The sequence below is a fragment of the Cantharellus anzutake genome, assembly GCF_015039405.1.
Source record: "Cantharellus anzutake strain C23 chromosome Unknown EI90scaffold_14, whole genome shotgun sequence".
In the NCBI taxonomy this organism is placed as follows: Eukaryota; Fungi; Basidiomycota; class Agaricomycetes; order Cantharellales; family Hydnaceae; genus Cantharellus; species Cantharellus anzutake.
In genome coordinates, this window is record NW_024066964.1 from 993,220 (window position 1) to 1,011,440 (window position 18,221).

The following is an 18,221-nucleotide window of genomic DNA, read 5'->3' on the forward strand; positions in this document are numbered from 1 at the left end:
CTCCATGCTTAAAAAATGTATCCATTGCTCCCTCACTTTACAGAATCGCGCCCTCCCATGTGTACTAGCATGTCTTTTATGTCTGCGTCTTGTCCGAAAGCACCAACCAACCAACCAACCAACCAACCCGACCCGACCCACCAATCTCTCGGCTTGTATGATTGCTATCGATACCTACGTGTGCTATAATGACCGCGTACATACTGATTCTTCTTTCTGAATGTACTTTTCGATCCCCAAATATTCCAAGAGGCTGGTAACCTGCCTAGAGTGATAATGCACTACACTAGGACCCAACATGCATGCATGGATGAACGTCGCAGTTCTTAGACCAGTGACACACACTAATCAGCAACATGCTCGCAATAATCATAGGCAGCGTCAACGTTGAGTTGACATGCCACCTGAGATGCGCTATTTCATACAAATCTAACGAAGATTAGGATAGTACAATGGGGACCCAAGAAAACTACTAAGAATCAAACAAAGTGACGATATAACGAAGAAAGCAAAAACGATGGATTAACCGGGTTGGCAGATTGGGAGAGGAATCTCACTCCTGAGGGGCAAACAAAATAACGCAAATTTCATAACAATGGTCACCGTTTCCGGGGTCCTCGTGCGCCACGCATAGTCGATGGGCTCGGTTTTCGCTTGTTCGTTGCTCGTGTGCCATGTGCAGGGCCACTGTCATCGCTGGCATTGGTCGCTGTGGTAGATGCGCGAGCGCGGCGGGTCGGAGGGGCGGATGACGTCGGGGACTCCATCGGTTCATCTCCGACATCTACTTTTCTTTTCACAACTGCCGTTTGGGACAACTGGGGGGACGAAGGGGAGCTTGCTGACGGAGACGCGCCTTGCCGCTTGGATGACGTTGAAGCGGGAGAGGCATTTTGGTTCCCACCAGAGGTGGTGCGATTCGCAAGTTTTGGGGTTGCCTGCGTGACTTGGGATGCCCGAGGGTTTGCAGGAGCATTGGTGGCGGGAGTGGCCGATTGGCCAAAGGCGGCTGAATAGGCTTTGGGCACCTCACATGCTAGAAGTGGTTCCTGGACTTCAGCCTGGGTTGCAGACTGCCGTTGCATAGTTCGAGGAGGGGGTGCATCAGGATATTCTGCACGAATCCTTTCTTCAGCTTGTATAAGTGCTCCTACAAGAAGGCGCTGTGTTAGAAGGTTATAGCCCTTCGTTCACAGAAGATGTAGCGAGACTCACTTCGTGGCCCCACATCGCCTGCTGCAGCATCCATCAAGTCCGTCATCACATTCAGGTCTGCAGCAATCTATTAGCGAGACAGAAACGATCGTTAGCGATCGTTTCCGTTTAAGGGATCAGAGGTCAACCTTACATCCAAAGTTCGCTCGGTAACCTTTGTGAAACCATACGAATTGACAGGATCGGGAGGAATCCAGCATTTCTCCAGTAGGATCCACTTGTCGCCAGGAAGTTTTGTCTGGGACGGATCATCATCGCGAACCTCCTCTCCTGGGGTCGATGATACAGAAACATTTGAGCTACCACCTTCCAGACTGCCATTTGTTAGATATGAATGATGTTGGAATCGAGGCGAGAATGGATCCCCATCCCGCCGAGCACCGAGGATCTGTTTGATATCCAGATGCTTGTCCACCTGCGAAGTGTTAAACTTAATGCGACGAAATCGGAGCGAATATTTTTCGCTATCGTCGGTAGGGCGAGCGACAAGATCCACAAAGAGAGGCCCACGGAGTGTCACCACGTAACCAGTGGTGAAAGTGAAGACCCATGAAGTCTCCTCCGAGTTCACTTTACCCTCGTAAGCGCTTTGACTAGTTTCGCGAACCCCCCCAAGATTCAAAGCCACTCGCAACAAGCCCGAGTTGAAATAGGACATGAAGAAGCGAGGGAACGTGGACTCCGTAACGACGAAGCTCGTCGATTCTGTGTCTTTCCACATGGTCAAGGACATAACATCTTTGGCATCGGGAAGTAAGAAATCTTTTGCGATTCCTTGCCAATACGCCAAATCGCGCTGTGAAAGGAGAGGATACCGTTATGATGAAATGTAACACACCCACGTAAGTGCTCTTACCCGATAGCCACCCGACATCGCACTCCCAAATTCCATGATCCGTATAACACCTTGACCTTGCCCGACGTATCTAAAGAAAGACGATTGGATGAATGGCCGGGCTTTGAGTTGGAGACACCGAAAGAATACCTAGGCTGCGCCCAGAATCTGGGGTCCGTCTGAGCAACGGAATTAGGAAGTTGGGGATTATAGGAGGGGGGAGCTCCCAGCCGGAGGGGATTCGTCAACAAAGCACCGGGTCCGAGTGCAGCGCTAGTTGGCGTGCTCGAGGGTAATTGCGGGTGTGAAGGCGGGATCTGACCAAGTGGATGCTGTTGCTGAGACTGCTGCGCTTGCTGCTGAGATCGTGAATTGAGATCGACTCCTGGGGGATACTGCTGCTGAGACCATGGCGCGTACGAGTTTGACAGTGTAGGCTGGCTTGTCGGAACTGGAGTTTGTTGTCGCTGATGCAGCGTCGACGGTTGGCCCTGGGGTTGTTGAGATTGCGTCTGCTGCTGGCGTTGCTGTCCGTTATCGACACCTTGCGGCGGCGGCTGTCCAGCTGAGGATAAACGACCCTGCTGCGTTTGAGGTAACTGCAAGGGTGGCCCGTTCGTTATCGGAGCGCCCGTCTGTGGCTGCTGTGCTGAAGGCTGTAGCCCTTGTTGTGGTGTTTGGTGTTGCTGCTGTGGTTGTTGAAGCTGTTGAGTCTGTTGGGATGACTGCTGCCGTGCACTATCCTGCATTCCACCAGCACTAGCAATGCCCATACCGGCACTTTGCGTGCCATTTAGGTTCCTCTGGCCAGCAAAATTAGGATGCGGACCAGAATTACCGGTCGGGCCTAGACTCGGCTGGGGTCGAGGTGGAATTCCACCTGATTGGGGAGTGAAGGGTGGTTGCTGTCCTGATTGACCGAGGTTGCCAATCCCGATCCCCGCCTGATGTGGCTGCTGTTGCGGTTGAGCACTAGGTGGCACAAGCTGCACCCCACCACCCACCAACGGATGGCTGGGAATACCAAGCGATCCCACCGGCTGTTGCTGTTGCTGCTGCAGATTATGGGGAATTTGTCCTTGTCCAGCAGGAGCGCCATCAGGTCTCGCTGTTGGGCCGTTCTGTTGTGCTTGAGCTTGAATCGGCGCATCAGACGTTCCAGATGGCTGTACACCGAACCGCAGGGCCGCATCTTCAGGACGTGAAGCCGGAATCCCTCCAATCCCAGTTTGGGTCATCCCTCCCGGCATGGGAGTTCGCACGATCCCACCCGTGGAAAGCATGTTGGAATTCGCATTGGTTGCCATTCCCACCAAGCTCGGGCGAGCCGTCATAGGATTTGCCCGATAGGGGTATTGGGCATGTTGATCTGCGGGTGTCGGATGATATTGCGGCTTCAGATGATTAGGGGTTTGTTGCGGCACGGTGTTTGGAGTCGGGTCCCCCGAAGAGTTCGTTTGGCCTGGTTGGCCAGGCATCTGTTGGGGTTGACCATGGCCGAAATGGGCTCCCGGTGCACCTGGGTGAAGGGGTCGATACGCAGCCTGCGCTTCAGCAGCCGACTGCATCGGATTACGAAAATGGGGCATACTGAGGGGAGCAGGTACTTGCTCCTCATTACCTAAACGATCCCCAGGAGTCTGCGTCAAATCGGGGGGTTGGCCGCCCTGCTGATGCTGCTTTTGTGGTAGCGGCGGACGTGCAGGGTCAGGCGGGGCATGGTTTTGCCACCCATCCTGTGGGTTTGGCGGTTGGGTAGATTGTGGTTGAGGTTGCTGAATCTGTCGCCCATACGAAGATGATTGATGGGCTGCCTCCTGTTGAATTTGTATCGCGTCACGAGAATCAGCAAGCGGTGGAGGGACCGGATTCATGTCATTTCGTGCCGGAAACGTACTTGTGGGCGTGGGCGGATAGAATTGTTGTATGTTGATTTTTGTTGGAGGACTGTGGGACGGGGTCGTAGATGGATTCTGCGTGCGCGGTGTCGAAGAAGGGACGCTGGAAGAATAGGTAGCCGAGCTGGCAGGAGGACCAGGATGGGGGCTGTGGTGGTGGGGTGATCCAGTTGGACCACGAGATTGAGGAATATGCGGATTCCGAGGAGACGGGAAGGTCGTCTGTTGGGCAGAGATTATGGGCGTCGCACTCGTCCGTGGCGTGTCGTAGACAGGATATTGACCGTTACTGATACTCATCGGTGATTCAACAGCTGAAATGTTGGAGTGTACCTGGTGGGTCTGTGGTGTAGGTGCATTGGGGTGACTTTGATTAATCATCCCCTCGCCCTGGGGTCGTGCACCAAATGGTGTCGAGGGAGGCATCACAGGATTCACCATCCCATCTTGATGGGGCGGAGAAGAAGCAATAACCGACTGCTGACGTGCTACTGACGCGCCACCATTGATGGACTGGCCAAAGCCACTCATTGCTGTAGAAGATGCACCTACCATTCCACTTGGCTGGGAAACATTTACAGCACCCGCACCACCGATTGGGTTGGAGTGATTGGCCACGTTGCCCATCAGGGTATCCCCCTGACTATAATGTACATTGGTACCAGGTGTGCCAATGCTGGACTGGGATGCGGAACGCTGCAGCTGAGGGAACGGGCCAGAAACATTTCGGACACCGGGGTACTGACTGCTCGGTCCAGCTCCCTGAGCAGCATGGCCGAACGGTAGGCCAGGCTGCTGTGACCCGTACCCGGAGTGAGGATGAGTATACGAAGAAATCATAGTTTGTCCGGGATTCCCAATTCGACCTTGACCTGCCGCTTGGCCCGTATTCGCCCCTGAAGGCAACTGATTCTGCCGGAAACCTGCTACGCCCAAATGCTGCATCTGTTGAGAGGCGTCCATGGGCTGGATTCCACCGAATCCTGGAACACCTGCACTTGCACCCCCTATGAACGTTTCATTCGGACGTGGCCGAACATTGGCGGCTCCTTGAAGCATCTGATTATACCGAGCTTGTTGTGAGTTTGCATGTCCTGGGAAAACGTTGTTTTGGAGATTTCCCTGCGAGTGGGCCGGTGCGAAACCTGTAGGGAAGGGGTGAAGAGGCGCTTGAGGGTTCGGGTGGGTTGTGGGTTGCTGTGGGACTTGCTGCATGTGGGGGAAGGGGGGCTGAATAGTGTTTTGGAATTGGACATTGATAGGAGGCAGGACATGTGACAAGTCAGCGCATTAGGCGGCATTGAGGGCGAAGACGGCAAAACCAAACTGTACTGACGTGTACTGGGTTCGCCCGAGGCTGCCCCTGCATGTGCTGCATCGATGGGTCTGGTGCTCGCTGCATGCTAAACAAGAGGGCATGAACCAGGGGGTTGTAACGATTTTTAATCCGTCAAAAAGTTGAGTTGGGGCGCTTGGTGTTGTGCTGTAGCCTACACGCGACGCTAGATTGAGGGAGATGAAGAGCCTTGAAAGTTCGAGCAACGAAGACAAAAAAGGGGAGGGAAAGACGTTCAGAGAACGCAATTTTTCATACCACTTGGAGAACCCCAAGAATAGCAAGTGAATTGCGAATAGATAGGCCTCAAATAAGGGCGGGGTAGCTGCTTCGGGCTGTATATGTTTGGATGTCGCGAAGGCTGTTCAACCCAAGGCTTGGGGACGCGATTGCCGTCGTCAAATTGTCTTGTTGATGACGGTAAAAGGCACGGCGCGATCGATTGGTACCTTGACGGACGGGACGCACAAACAAGAAGACTGTTGAAGAGCAATCGTCCCGCCGTGTCGGTCACTGAAGAGAGGGAAGGAAAGGCGATGTTGCAACCTTGAAATGGAAGTTTCCTGGGAATCAGGTTTATTTTTTTGGAAATTTTTATTTCACTAGAACTAGTTTAGTATAAAGTGTTGATGGGAACTGGAAAATGAAGGCGAAGGTCAATGAAAGCAGCAACGAGCTGTACGACCCGCATCCGGAGTGCCCGACGATAATGAACTGGCTGATGGCGACCATGCATTGATAAGACGGGGGCCGTGCACAGAACTTCTTCCTTTGACTGCCCCATGCACACCGGCGAATTGGCCCCTTCCCCGCTGACAAGTCCGTCGACTCGAACGGTCTCGTCACGTAAACAATGCTTTCGATATGACTCTAATTTAAAAATCACTGTGGCCCATGAGAATATTGTGCCCTGATGCTTTTCGATCTGCAAATAATTCACACTCCCATGTCCCTGTGTGCAAACGCAGTTCTCGTTGATACGCGACCATGTAGTGCGCAAAAATTTTTGTAGTCCGCTTGTCCAGCAATCAGACGGAGCAGCCGTCGGCAAATAGGTAACGACGAATTCGGCAAAAATTTAGGCGGAGATACTCGTTGTGTACACCCATCCCGCCACGCTCGCGGGGCCGCACTCATATGATTACAATGATATGCAATGTGATTGACACTTCACAAGCGGTTAATCACGGATCATTGTAATTGAATCTCTCCTCGCGGCCTTCTGTGGTGAACAAATAGCTGGGTGGGTGGTTTCGGTAGGTGCGAGGGTCAATACCAGGAGAGGATTGTACGGTAGTTGATGCAACGCACCTGGCACCCGCAAAAAGCTACTAATACTGCGTAAACAATCGCAGCATGATAGCACAGACGTGCCGCCTACAGCCGTTTTCGGCTTAGTTGTCACGTGATCCGTTTTGATTCCGCCCTTGCTCGTTGCCCAAAAGCAGGGCTCAACAAAGAGTGCACCATATCTCAGCAACCACATAAGCTAGTCACTTGCGGTTTGCTGCAAAACGTTTGTATATCTATTACGCCCGAACCTTTTTTAGCGATAACGATAATTTTTATTTTTCATGATTTTAAGTTTTACCCCTTTTACACGATTTTCTCGACAACGGCTGGATAGAATGGGCTGTAAATTGGGCAGAAATAAGTCTCAATGTGTCCCTCGGGACCTTTTTTTTATTTAGTAAATACGTTGCGTTTTGAGTTTTTTATTACTCAAACGTTTTCTTTGGTAATGGAAATCCATTGTACATAGTTTTCTCAATAACCACTGCGTGAAATACAACGAAACTTACGCAGAAAGCACTTGAGCAATATATCTCGGGACCTTTTTGTTTTCAAGTTAATCGGTTGCATTTTCGTTTTTTTATCATTTACACATTCCCCGCGGTTATACATGCTCATGCCAGCGGAAAAAGCAACCGATTGACTTGAAAAAAAGGGGATCCTAAGATATATTACTTAAGTGTGTTTGGCATAAGTTTAATCGTATTCCACGCAGTGGTTATTGAGAAAACTATGTACAACGGATTTCCATTACCAAAGAAAGCATTTGAGTAATAAAACACTCAAAACGCAACGTATTTACTAAAGAAAAAAAAGGTCCCGAGGGACACATTAAGACTTATTTCTGCCCAATTTACAGCCCATTCTATCCAGCCGTTGTCGAGAAAATCGTGTAAAAGGGGTAAAACCTAAAATCATGAAAAATAAAAATTATCGTTATCGCTAAAAAAGGTCCGGGCGTAATAGATATACAAACGTTTTGCAGCAAACCGCAAGTGACTAGCTTATGTGGTTGCTGAGACATGGTGCACTCTTTGTTGAGCCCTGCTTTTGGGCAACGAGCAAGGGCGGAATCAAAACGGATCACGTGACAACTAAGCCGAAAACGGCTGTAAGACACGGTGGACGTATGTAAGTAATGGAATGATAAACTTGGGTATTGAAAGATTGGCGACATACAGCTGCCCCATTCTCTGGGTCCGCCGTGCTGCCCATAAGCGCTTCCCACTATAAAGGGCGAGTTGTGAGAGTGGGGTTCATTTGCACTTGAAGCAAACGTACATGGTGGTCAAAACCATAGCCGAGCTGCAAAGGAAACTAAGTTTAGAGACGACAGGTCATCTGAATTTTCAAATGGATCAATCTCACAACTATGACGGTGAAAATGCAGCACCCCCTGCGTCAGGACACAACAACTCGTCGATTGTAAGACAAGGAACAAACCCACTGGATAGTATCAAAACACCAAATACCGATATAACAGTACACATGACCGCATTCCCGGCCTCAACAACAGGCCGAACACTAAGCGCCATGAATGTCGGCACGGCGGTTCAAAGCAAATCCAAGTTGGCCAGCGATTTGCTTCCGTTCAATTCATTTCAGGCGCTTGCAACTTCTCTGCCTAAGCAATGCGTGAGCTCAAGTATCACGAGAAGAAGTTACTGAAAAAGGTCGACTTCCTTCAGGTGCGTTGCTCCAAGTCCTATCAGTCTTTGATGGGGTGTGACGCCTTTTTTTGTTTTTTCTTCGCGAGAACAGTGGAGGAAGGAAAAAGACCGTCGAGATCTACGCATCATTCGGACATACTTTCTCCAAGATCCAGAGGACTATCACAAGTGAACTACCCTATTCTTAAATATAAGCCATCATAAATAACTTACCACTGTCTATCATCCATCCAGATACAACAAATTAGTGGGAAACATGCGCATCTTAGCTGCACGCATTACCATGCTCCCAGCTAAAGACCCTTACCGCCACAAAATGGAGTCCCAGATTCTTTCCAAGTTATACGATATGGGCCTTCTGGAACTCGACACGAAATTTTCAGACGTTCAGAATAAATTGACCGTCAGCGCGTTCTGTCGTAGACGGTTAGCAGTTGTGATGGTCAGATTGAAGATGTGCCAGTATCTTAAGATGGTGAGTCGAACGTTCTATCTCCCCCATTTCTTTCTTTCTTACTTTTTTTTTTGACCCATTCTCTCCCTCTGGTGATTTGGTTTTTCCATGCGCGCCGTTCAACATAAGGCTGTCACCTACATCGAACAAGGCCACGTTCGTGTAGGAGTTGACACGATAACAGATCCCGCGTATCTAGTGGTGAGGTACATTTTACCATGCTCTTTTTTCACTTCTTCTTCCATGTTGACATCCTTTCCTTTCCCAACTTACCACTAGGCACATGGAGGATTACGTTACATGGGTGGACTCCTCGAAAATCAAGCGCCATGTCATGCGGTACAACGACGAGGTATGACTGACATCTAGCCGTCCTGCTTCACCTCACCGATGTTCGACGTACTTACACCTCCCTATCACAGTTGGACGACTACGATATGCTATGAGTGTGCTATTCTTGGACGCAACTAATATTCCCATAGCCCGACACAATCCACGACCGCATCAAGGATGAAACGACCGCTCATGCATCAATAACTCTCGAGCTCCTTGTTCCCTAAACCCACATTCCGCATCTGAAACGTCCTTCTATACTACATAGATTTACTTCCGCGCAAACACAAGCCGACAGCGGGCCCGCCTGGCCGACCGTATTACTCACAAGAATGCATAAACAAGAAAATCGCCGAAAGAACACAAATTAGCCTCACTCACCCAGGCCCACCGATCTAATCAGCTTCCGCACACTTTCCCGGCGAGCAAGGTTTTAGCTATTTCCTTCATTCGAATTACAAGTTCAACATACCCTCCTCCCCATTCCTGCTTGATCCGTCCTCCTAGTCCAGGGGCCATCGGCGGAACCCGCAGGAGCCGACTTTGTAGCAATCCTCCTTTTACGATACGCTTCTTTCATTGGTTGAACCCCTCAGGCCATGTGGATTTCCCTCCATTCTGTGAATTCTCAACGTTCTTATACGTACTGTCGGGCATGGATTCCCATGAGCACTTGTTATCAATGGTGGGCACGGGTTTACTGTGCCGCCAATCCTGCAACTACGCATGAGAATGATAATCAGGGTGCGGTATCTTTCGGCATAGCGACGATTTTCATTTTACATTAAACAGCAAACCACGACACAATTGAATATTGGAACCAAAGAGGGGTAGGGGTGAAGGGGGGACCTAGGGATTCATGAAAGTGACAACCACCATCATCACACAAATTGTACAGGGAAACATCTAGTTCATTATGTAGATCTTGTGCCACAAACTGGAAACAGGAGCCCGAAGAAGAAAGAGAGATCAGTCGGGAGGCACGATGATCGGTCACAGCGATATGAGTGAGGGGGCATTATTGCGTAAATTGGGTGGACAATAACATTTCGATTCTCCAAGAGGTGATCAGAAGTCACCGCCGCCATAATCATCTAGACCAAGAACGTTCGGACCAGCGAGACAAGGGATCGACATGCAGCGTGTACTCACCGCCAGCGTCAAAGCCATTGTCGTACGCATTATCAAGAGCATCCTCAAGCAAAAGCCCACCAAGCAGGCCCCCTCCAACGCCCAAACCCACCTTGGCACCGGTTGACAACCCAGACTTTTTAGGTGGAGCTTGCTGAACAACATATGTCGGTTGAGGTGGAGGTTGCTGGTAACCGCCATAACCTCCATGACCACGGTTATCGTAGTATCCCCCACCATACGGCTGGTTATTGTGATATCCGCCGGGGACACTAGGATATCCATATCCTCCACCACCTTGCCAGCCACCCTGTTGAGGGTGCCCACAATGCCCGCCTAAAGGGGGACCCCAGAGTGCGATTGGTAAGTATGGACAGATCTCTACTTGGGTGAGCACAAAGCCGAAGTGCACTGACCATGTGGAGGACCGTAGTTATTCGGAGGAGGTGAGTGGTAGCCGCTCGACGGAGGGGGAGGGCCGGGGGGTGGAGGTGCCGCAGCGGCCGGATGAGTCCACGAACTCTGAGGTGGATTGACTGTAGTGTTTACGTAGAACCTGTCAAGGACATATTTCATGTCGAACTGACGGGAGAAAGATGGAGAACGTACCATGTTTGGTACCTGCAGTTGAGTCGCAAGTGCAACCGAAGCACCAACGAAACATGAATCCGAGTGGCCCAAAACCACGCAAAGTGCAAACGATGAGCAACAGAATTCCATGATATACACAATCAAGTAAATTGGGAACAAAGCTGCCGTCTAAGATACCCACTTTTCATCAAACTGTTCGACCCATCCTAGAAAGGAGAAAGCACATGTCCAAACCAGCGTCAAGTCACAAAGTGCACCAAGGGAGGGAAGTAATCAGCGAGGGGATCGGTAGGCGATCGAGCCCATTGCGAGCTCGACCTTTAGCTGAAGGGAACTGACCAGGTGGCAAGGGACGCTTGTCCGGGTTGGGTGGTGGTGCTTGCGACATTGCTTAGGGGAAGTAAACAACCACCTGGTTTCTCGGGAATATATGGTTTCCCCATCGGACACAGCCACATACACACTGGCTGCGAAAACTGCGCGAATTATGCCAAGTGCGTGTGCGCCGGAGAGTGAATTCGGCCAGATGAAGTACTGTTGCAGTGTCCGAGCATAGCATTGCACAGTTTGATCGAAAGCCATAGAATCGACAAATCCAACGCTGAATAAACAAGCCCACAACTACAAAACGATAATGTAAGATGACAACGAGGGGGGAAAGAACAGGAGCGGGATATAAGAACAAATGACTACCATATAATGCTGAGATATTTTCATAGTAAGCGATGTCATGCAGAGTATGTAGGACAACATAGTCATAAAAGGGGTGGAAGTGGTCACGAAAAAACACCATTTTTATTTTTTCTTTAAAGTCGTCTTCGAGGGTGCAACAGTCTTGCTCTTCTTTTTCGGTGGCTCTGGCTCGTCCTCTGAATCCGATTCTTCCACCTCTTCCGAATCATCTTCAGAAATGTCCGGGTCCGATTCGCCCTCCTCAGATTCCTGTAACGAAACAGTTTCCTGAGCACACAAGCTTAAAAAATGGAATACAATGCTTACAACCTCGATTCTTGACTCCGGCTTGGATGTTCGCCCCTTGACTTTGGCAGACTTGTCGGTGATTTCTGTCTTGTTGGGCAACTTCGTCTTCTCCTTTTCCTTCTCTTTGCGCTCCTTCGTTTCCGTAGGCCCCTTCGTCTCCGTTGGTCCCTTAGTCTCCTTCTGATCTGCCGCTTCCTCTGAGCCCTTTAAAAAAGAAGCTTGCTTTTTCGCATACTCCAATTTCCCTCTCTCATGTGCTTCATAAAAAGGCTGCAGGATTCGGTCACAAACACTGCAGGACTTGAAAAACAAAAAACCCACCTTCCTGTCTTTTTCTGACAGATCTTGCCACTTGGACCCGATATAGGCCATGAGTTCCTTGTTATCCAGTTCTGGGTTTTCCTCCTTTAGCTTGCCACGCACGGAAGCCTGAAAAAGCAGGTACGCAGATTGAGGCCTCTTGGGCGCATCTGGATTCTTCCGTTTGCCTTCTCCGCGTTTGCGTTTATCAAGAGGTGTAGGATTAGGCTTGAGAGATGCGACAGAGGTAAGCGCATTTGTTGCGAGGATGATGTCGAGATACTGTTTTGCTTGGGTTGCGGGAGATTGCGTGAGGTCTACTTTGTCCAGGACGATAGCAAGGCGCTCAGATATGCCAGCGACGAGACGGAGGCTTCTTGCAGCCTCAGTCAGCGCGGTGCTGAGCTGAAGAGATGCGAAGGGCGAATGGTGAGAAATGTGAAACCCGGTTGATCTCGAAGACGCGACGCGACGCGCCATAACATGTTGAGAACGACATACCTGGGACTTTTGTTCATTCATCTGCAACGCTACTCCATCCTCATGAGAAGCCATGACGGTGGGAGTGCTTGAAGTGCGGTTGGAAACAAGGTTGTGGGTTGGGATTGTGGTTATTGGGACTCACTTGGGTCAGTAAGGTTAATAGTCGGGGGTAAGACTCAAACTGGAGATTTTCAGCGACTCTCGGATGCTATTTGGATTCAGCTGCTCCAAGCTCGATTCAACAAACAAACACCAATCGGAATATATCTGAAAGCCAGTAGGCCAGATCAGACCATCGAGGCAGTCAGATTAATAAAATATTCTGAAAAAATCATTAGACTACAATGACTTTGGATCATCAATACATCATGTCCAACACTCTAGATGCTCCCACTTCCCGTCGCCCTGTACCCAATTACCTTCGAAGAAAATGTCCCGGAGAACTGCACCCAACAGCTCTGTGTGAAGCTGAAACAAACCAATGCCACCTGTGTGCAGAACGAAATAGTGGGACCAATCCCAGCATTGTTAACCAATTGTAACAAGCGTGATGCCGTCAGCCGAAAAGTATGCAGTATGCATAAACTGGAAACGCCGACTGGGTCTGTCGGCCAATAACACTTGAAATAGATGATGGGTTTGTGGCCCGATTGCTTCAGAAGATCACCAGTTTGAGGCAAATTAGGCGGCCCACATAAGTTTAAATTCGATTCACCGAGTTGCTTTCCAATTCGGACAACACATCGGCGGCACCGACGAAACTCAATCTAAGCCCACAAGCGCCAGGACCGATGGCTCCCCGACTCCATTTTTGCAACTGACGGGGAAGAAAAAAGTTATTGGTTTGGACAAGCAATTTCTACTTGCCAGGGGGGGCGGGTGCAGCCGACGGGAATAGCCGACATTAAGTGCACGCTTTGTCCATTTTCAGTGCCCTCAACAAAACCCCTTCTCATCGCCTCGCGTTGGTGAGAGACACTGAGCGGACCTACTTGAAAAACTTGAAAAAGTGGCGTGGTTGTCCAAAGAGAAGCGCAGAGACAGAGATTGTAGCGTATAGAGCACGCTATCTTGAAAATCTCGTTATAAAAAGGCAAAGAACCATTTCCCGTTCACCCCATCACATAGAGGGTGTTAGAATGAACATGTCATTAATGCTGAATGCGTCGCCCTGTTTTTTTGTTACATTTTTTTTACAGAAGTGGACGATATGAACGGTGCAGCAGACGAGTCATGGATCCATGAGCAGATGCAGTTACCCTCGGTGAGCCCCCTACTTGCACGCTTCAATACCTGAACTAGACCAAAACGGAAATGTTAACCCATGGTCGTCTCTGAAGAGCGAACTGGGCACAAGCGCTTGGTACACTGATCCGACCTCGTCAGCGTCCTCTCCCACGGCGTCTGGCTTAGCAACGAATGGTTATGACCCCCACGCTGCTGTACATTCATCCTATGTTGTGGACAATGCGTACCAGCAATCGCAATCATCGTATATGCCTCAGTATCATCAACCAGCACCAGTAACTCGGCATACGATTCCATCGCACAATCATCAACCCGAACGACCGCCGATGACACAACACACTTCATATGAGTCCCATCCTGAGAACCCGATACCGAACGTTACTGTCCATAATTCTACAAGTGCGTCCCGCGAAAACCCTTGGACCTTAGAAAGCGGACGCTGAGGATGTGTTTGCACAGATTACACCACCCCCACGTCAACTATTGATCCGGCCACGTACTACGCTGGGTACACCGCACCGTCCTTTCCTTATACTGCCACATATTCGTCTACGCCCTCTACGGAAGAATCGCATAATCCTTACACACCGCAAACGTCGTACTCGTATGGCGCTCTTAATGGCACTCCCGTACCTGCTATCTCCGCGCCCCCGCCAGCAGCAGAACCACCCCAACAAATTACAATTGAGTAAGCATGTCATCAACTCGCGGCTGCCTGCGTTACTCACCCTCTCATTGACTGTTAAGCCCTGCACTCGTTTCGATTTCGCCGTTGGCAAAACAGTACGCCGCTCCTCCCCCTACCACCACTCAAACGACATATCGTACCATATCCCCATCTTCATTGCATCCCAATATCCCTGCTCCTACTGATCCTTCTAGCTTCTATGGTCAACCTCCCCGCCCTCATTCCCAATCCCAGTCCGCAACTCCCGCTGTAGCCCCAAAGCCCGCCAAAGCTCTGACGCCGCCTTCCTCTGCCCCGCCTAGCATGTCCTCGTCATCCCGACCTACGACAATGAGTCTACTTCGCAAAGCTCAGCCAACAGCACTGAAGGAGCTGCTTTCTCCTGAATCTCTCGAACGCTCACCAATCGCCGCAGCGAACAGTCTAATCAAAGCTCTTGCTCAGATGGGTTTTTCAGAGACTTCTCCTTCCTTACGGAAAGATATACTAAATGCCATGCGTGATAATGCCGGAAAAGATTTTTATGAAGCTTGGGCGAAAAACCCAGATGGAATGGAAATGTTCCGGGTTTGGCTAAAATCAGCATCGACGAAGAAAGATGCAAATGGCAGAAAGGAGGTGGAAGAAACCCTCATGCCACTTCTCAATGTGGGTGTAACGCTTTGTGACGTAGCTAGTGGAATGTTGCACTGATCGGTTTTTCGGCGATCACAGGTGATTGACCGACTTCCCTTGGGCTTTGAGGAACTCAGGACGTCAAGAATCGGCAAGTTTATAAAGAATATTGTTGCGGATCCCCCGAGCAAAGGTACGTTGCACATTCGGCTCCTCAGAGCATGCCGCCACAATCCAATCCACCGTGAGGTGCACATAAGAAAGAGTTGGACCAAGCCGAGAGTGTCCCCTTGAGGTTCCTCTTGACTTGCCATCCGCTGGATACGGACGTCCATACTAGAGCATTTATATTCAATATGTCCTGTTGACTGCTCCTCTCCGTGGCCGAGAAGAGGATGGAGGATTTGCATGTGCTATTTCCTTTTCCCATTCACTCCCTGAATCTTCTTCCCCAATCCTCACATTCAATCTTTAAAATTGATGATGATTATTCAACGGATTCTGTGATTAACAGCCGCGAAGGACCTGGCGTCGATCCTTACCCAGAAATGGACGAATCTCATCGCACAGCAACAAAAGAAAGCATTAGCTGAAGACGGTGTGTTGCACCCTCTCATGTCACATCGAATGCTCGCACAGCATGTGCGCTTTTCTGACAAAATCACAAAATGAACCTATGTCACTTTAGAATCCAAGGCAGGATCTCCGCTCAGCCCTGCGGATGCAGCGAACAAGAAACGAAAGGCTGTTGAAGCACCAACAGTCAAAACTCCCCCAATGAAGAAACCGACCCCCCAAACGACATCCGCAGCAACCACGACAACAACTTTGGTGAAGAAAGAGCCTGGTGTCAAGACCGAGCCTGGTGTTTCAACTACAACTACGACAAAAGCTGCCAAGACAGACAACTCGTTCTTCTCCGCTCCTAAGAAGAAACCGTTACCCACTTTCAAGAAAGTACCGAAAAAGGAAGAGGGCACGACAAGTCCCGGTGTGGCTCAGCCTTCGAATGTGGACCCGTTCCAAGAAGCCCTAAAAGCATTGACTGCCAAAGGTACACCAGCAGTCAAGATGGACCCCACCCAGCCAGCTAGCGGGGCCAGTGGATCAGGCAGTACTAGTGGCACTGGTGCTGAGAAAATAGACAGTCCAATGAGCGTCGATACACCCCCTACAACCTTGAATATGAATAACGTGGCGGGAAGCATGCAGTCCTTGTTTGGAAAGCGCAAGAAGAGCGTGACGTTCCCAACTGACGACAAGCTCGAGTCCATTCGATGGATAACAAGAGCTGAGTATGGTGACGATGCGTCTGAGGTATGTATTGGCCCTTCCGTTTCCAGAACCGTCACCAATGCAGAATGTGAATTCCCTGCACTCCGTTCGCGTGGCAATTCTGTTCATACATTAGCCAATGCATTCCTTAAACGGCGTCAAAGCGTTGGATCGAGACGAAGGGCGTGCATTGCATGGCCACTTGTTCCAGGAAGCCATAGATTGGTATGAACCTACACGTGAGTAAACGTCAAGCAGTTTCGGCCCTTCACACTGATTGACGGGGATCATTGGAACTGATGATCTTTGTAACCTAAAACAAATGTTCTTCAGTGATAGAAATACTTCAAAATGATCTAGAGGAACGCGGAATTGACAGCGTCGAGAAAAAAATTCAAGAAGAACGCGAAAAGAATGCCCTAGTCGCGTCTTACATGTCAGACTCCCTCATTCCCGATTCCGCGAATGAATTGCATCCCGGAATCGGGACTTCTGACCCGGATGCTCCTGCGCCGGTGGCGATGCTTCCAGGGCCGGAGATAAGCGAGATTATCGCAGGGCTGAACACAACCACTCCAACTTCTTTAGGTGACTTGCTGGCCCAGATTACGCCTTCTAGTGCGAATGCTGGCGCACCCGTATGGGGTCAGCCGGCTCAGTCTCAGGCACAACCATTCGGATCAGCCGCCGGGGCGCAAGCGTTCATGCAACAACTGGGAACCAATGGCATTGATTTCTCACAAGTGCTTAGTGGAATGACACCCGAGATGTTGCAAGCGCTTCAACAACAACTCGCTCAAGCAACGGGTGCTGGGATTGGGGGCAGTACTCCTGTCCCTGGCCCTGGAGTTGTGCCAAATGGCTACGGTCAAGGGCCTGGTGACCAAAACGGTTTCGGTGCTCTGGGTAGTTTCGGAAACGATGGGCAATTTCAATGGGGCACAGATGGGAGGGAATCCGCCAGGAATGGTTGGGGTTCCGAAGGTGACGATGGTTGGGGTGGTGATAGTGGTGGTGGTAGTAGTAGCAGTAGCAGTGGATATAGAGGAAGAAGCCGTGGGCGAGGGAGAGGTCGCGGGAGAGGTGGAGGGCCAAAAGGTGACCGACCCAGGCCACTCTGCAATTTCTTTGCTAAAGGATAGTAAGTAGTTTGTTGTTGCCATCACCGTTATGTTCTGACTCTCCTCCCCACTCCTAGTTGTCGTTTCGGAGAAGCTTGCGACTTTTGGCATGACCCTTCCCTCGCTCATAACCAACGCAAACCCTAGCCTGCTCTATATCATTTCACCTAGCTCTACCACCTTTTCGCATCCGCCCACGTTGGCATTCGCATCGTTGATTTATTTCGCAATTCACCAGCCTTCATCTTCATTTCCGCTGCCAATTCAACGCCTCTTTGCACATTGCATTTTCTTTCCATTTCAATAACTTATTACTCCCACCTTTTTTCGTGTATCATAGTTACATTACGGCATGCTTTCTACAAGCGATTTTCTTGTGTTGTTCCTTAACTTGCCAAGCCCGTGGCTATGATAAACATTTATCGGACCATGGCTACAATATTATCACTAACATGAGAGGAATGGAATAGATATGAGAGTGTAGAACATGCCCCCGGCATATTAAGATTGCGGTACAAGTCTACTTATTAAATGATGTACCGCAGGTACCATATTACAGAAATTGAAGTGGTGAAGCGGTAGAGTGATAAAGTGCAGTGGCAAGGGATAAAGAGGATGCGTGTAAGTTAAGTAGCTCGTTATAAGCGGAAAAGACAAAGCGGGAAGCAAAGCGGGATCCGGGAGTGACGATGCTTTGCATGAGCGGGTGCACGCCTCAACATGTCTCCTTCCCCCGGGCCAGTCGAACGCTAAC

General features: G+C 49.9%; 7 protein-coding genes across 7 annotated transcripts; 2 read left to right on the plus strand and 5 right to left on the minus strand.

The window, feature by feature from the left end:
* Window positions 1-316: 316 nt before the first annotated feature.
* EI90DRAFT_3049031 (uncharacterized protein) lies at window positions 317-1,150 on the minus strand (the record flags this gene model as incomplete). Its single annotated transcript, XM_039059659.1, has 1 exon — window positions 317-1,150. A coding segment is annotated over exon 1 (478 nt), but the record flags the coding sequence as incomplete, so codon positions are not given.
* A 156-nt stretch (window positions 1,151-1,306) lies between these two features.
* EI90DRAFT_2914369 (LIM-domain binding protein) lies at window positions 1,307-2,137 on the minus strand (the record flags this gene model as incomplete). Its single annotated transcript, XM_039054524.1, has 2 exons — window positions 1,307-2,011; window positions 2,072-2,137. Coding segments are annotated over 2 exons (771 nt in total), but the record flags the coding sequence as incomplete, so codon positions are not given.
* A 4,416-nt stretch (window positions 2,138-6,553) lies between these two features.
* Window positions 6,554-8,112, minus strand: EI90DRAFT_2914434 (uncharacterized protein; the record flags this gene model as incomplete). The annotated part of the gene is made up of 4 exons (XM_039054526.1): window positions 6,554-6,661; window positions 7,757-7,804; window positions 7,859-7,882; window positions 8,017-8,112. The coding sequence occupies 4 exons, from the start codon at window positions 8,110-8,112 to the stop codon at window positions 6,554-6,556; spliced, it is 276 nt and encodes a 91-aa protein (XP_038918384.1).
* Window positions 8,085-9,358, plus strand: EI90DRAFT_3049038 (alpha-L RNA-binding motif-containing protein). The gene is made up of 6 exons (XM_039059660.1): window positions 8,085-8,265; window positions 8,339-8,415; window positions 8,482-8,722; window positions 8,831-8,907; window positions 8,981-9,053; window positions 9,124-9,358. The coding sequence occupies exons 1-6, from the start codon at window positions 8,209-8,211 to the stop codon at window positions 9,145-9,147; spliced, it is 549 nt and encodes a 182-aa protein (XP_038918385.1). The 5' UTR covers window positions 8,085-8,208; the 3' UTR covers window positions 9,148-9,358.
* A 406-nt stretch (window positions 9,359-9,764) lies between these two features.
* Window positions 9,765-10,342, minus strand: EI90DRAFT_3049039 (uncharacterized protein). The gene is made up of 2 exons (XM_039059661.1): window positions 10,187-10,342; window positions 9,765-10,128 (listed from the first exon to the last, which is right to left on the minus strand). Exons 1-2 carry the CDS (start codon window positions 10,328-10,330, stop codon window positions 9,949-9,951), a joined length of 324 nt encoding a protein of 107 aa, XP_038918386.1. The 5' UTR covers window positions 10,331-10,342; the 3' UTR covers window positions 9,765-9,948.
* An 891-nt stretch (window positions 10,343-11,233) lies between these two features.
* EI90DRAFT_379760 (uncharacterized protein) lies at window positions 11,234-12,791 on the minus strand. Its single transcript, XM_039067548.1, has 2 exons — window positions 12,539-12,791; window positions 11,234-12,442 (listed from the first exon to the last, which is right to left on the minus strand). Exons 1-2 carry the CDS (start codon window positions 12,590-12,592, stop codon window positions 11,552-11,554), a joined length of 945 nt encoding a protein of 314 aa, XP_038918387.1. The 5' UTR covers window positions 12,593-12,791; the 3' UTR covers window positions 11,234-11,551.
* Window positions 12,792-13,411: 620 nt separating this feature from the next.
* EI90DRAFT_3049046 (uncharacterized protein) lies at window positions 13,412-17,924 on the plus strand. The gene is made up of 11 exons (XM_039059662.1): window positions 13,412-13,613; window positions 13,720-13,784; window positions 13,861-14,167; window positions 14,228-14,456; window positions 14,516-15,104; window positions 15,171-15,264; window positions 15,586-15,669; window positions 15,760-16,388; window positions 16,483-16,585; window positions 16,680-17,487; window positions 17,545-17,924. Exons 2-11 carry the CDS (start codon window positions 13,731-13,733, stop codon window positions 17,612-17,614), a joined length of 2,967 nt encoding a protein of 988 aa, XP_038918388.1. The 5' UTR covers window positions 13,412-13,613; window positions 13,720-13,730; the 3' UTR covers window positions 17,615-17,924.
* Window positions 17,925-18,221: the final 297 nt, after the last annotated feature.

Coding starts and splice junctions, on each gene's coding strand:
- EI90DRAFT_379760 (XM_039067548.1), bottom strand. CDS start 12,592: ATGGCTTCTCATGAGGATGGAGTAGCGTTGCAGATGAATGAACAAAAG. Junction 12,443..12,538: donor TGAATGAACAAAAGTCCCAG/GTATGTCGTTCT, acceptor GCATCTCTTCAG/CTCAGCACCGCGCTGACTGA.
- EI90DRAFT_3049039 (XM_039059661.1), bottom strand. CDS start 10,330: ATGTTGTTCAGCAAGCTCCACCTAAAAAGTCTGGGTTGTCAACCGGTG. Junction 10,129..10,186: donor CAATGGCTTTGACGCTGGCG/GTGAGTACACGC, acceptor TTCTTGGTCTAG/ATGATTATGGCGGCGGTGAC.
- EI90DRAFT_3049038 (XM_039059660.1), top strand. CDS start 8,209: ATGCGTGAGCTCAAGTATCACGAGAAGAAGTTACTGAAAAAGGTCGAC. Junction 8,908..8,980: donor CCCGCGTATCTAGTGGTGAG/GTACATTTTACC, acceptor ACTTACCACTAG/GCACATGGAGGATTACGTTA. Junction 9,054..9,123: donor TCATGCGGTACAACGACGAG/GTATGACTGACA, acceptor TCCCTATCACAG/TTGGACGACTACGATATGCT.
- EI90DRAFT_3049046 (XM_039059662.1), top strand. CDS start 13,731: ATGAACGGTGCAGCAGACGAGTCATGGATCCATGAGCAGATGCAGTTA. Junction 15,105..15,170: donor CCCTCATGCCACTTCTCAAT/GTGGGTGTAACG, acceptor CGGCGATCACAG/GTGATTGACCGACTTCCCTT. Junction 16,389..16,482: donor ATGGTGACGATGCGTCTGAG/GTATGTATTGGC, acceptor TTCATACATTAG/CCAATGCATTCCTTAAACGG.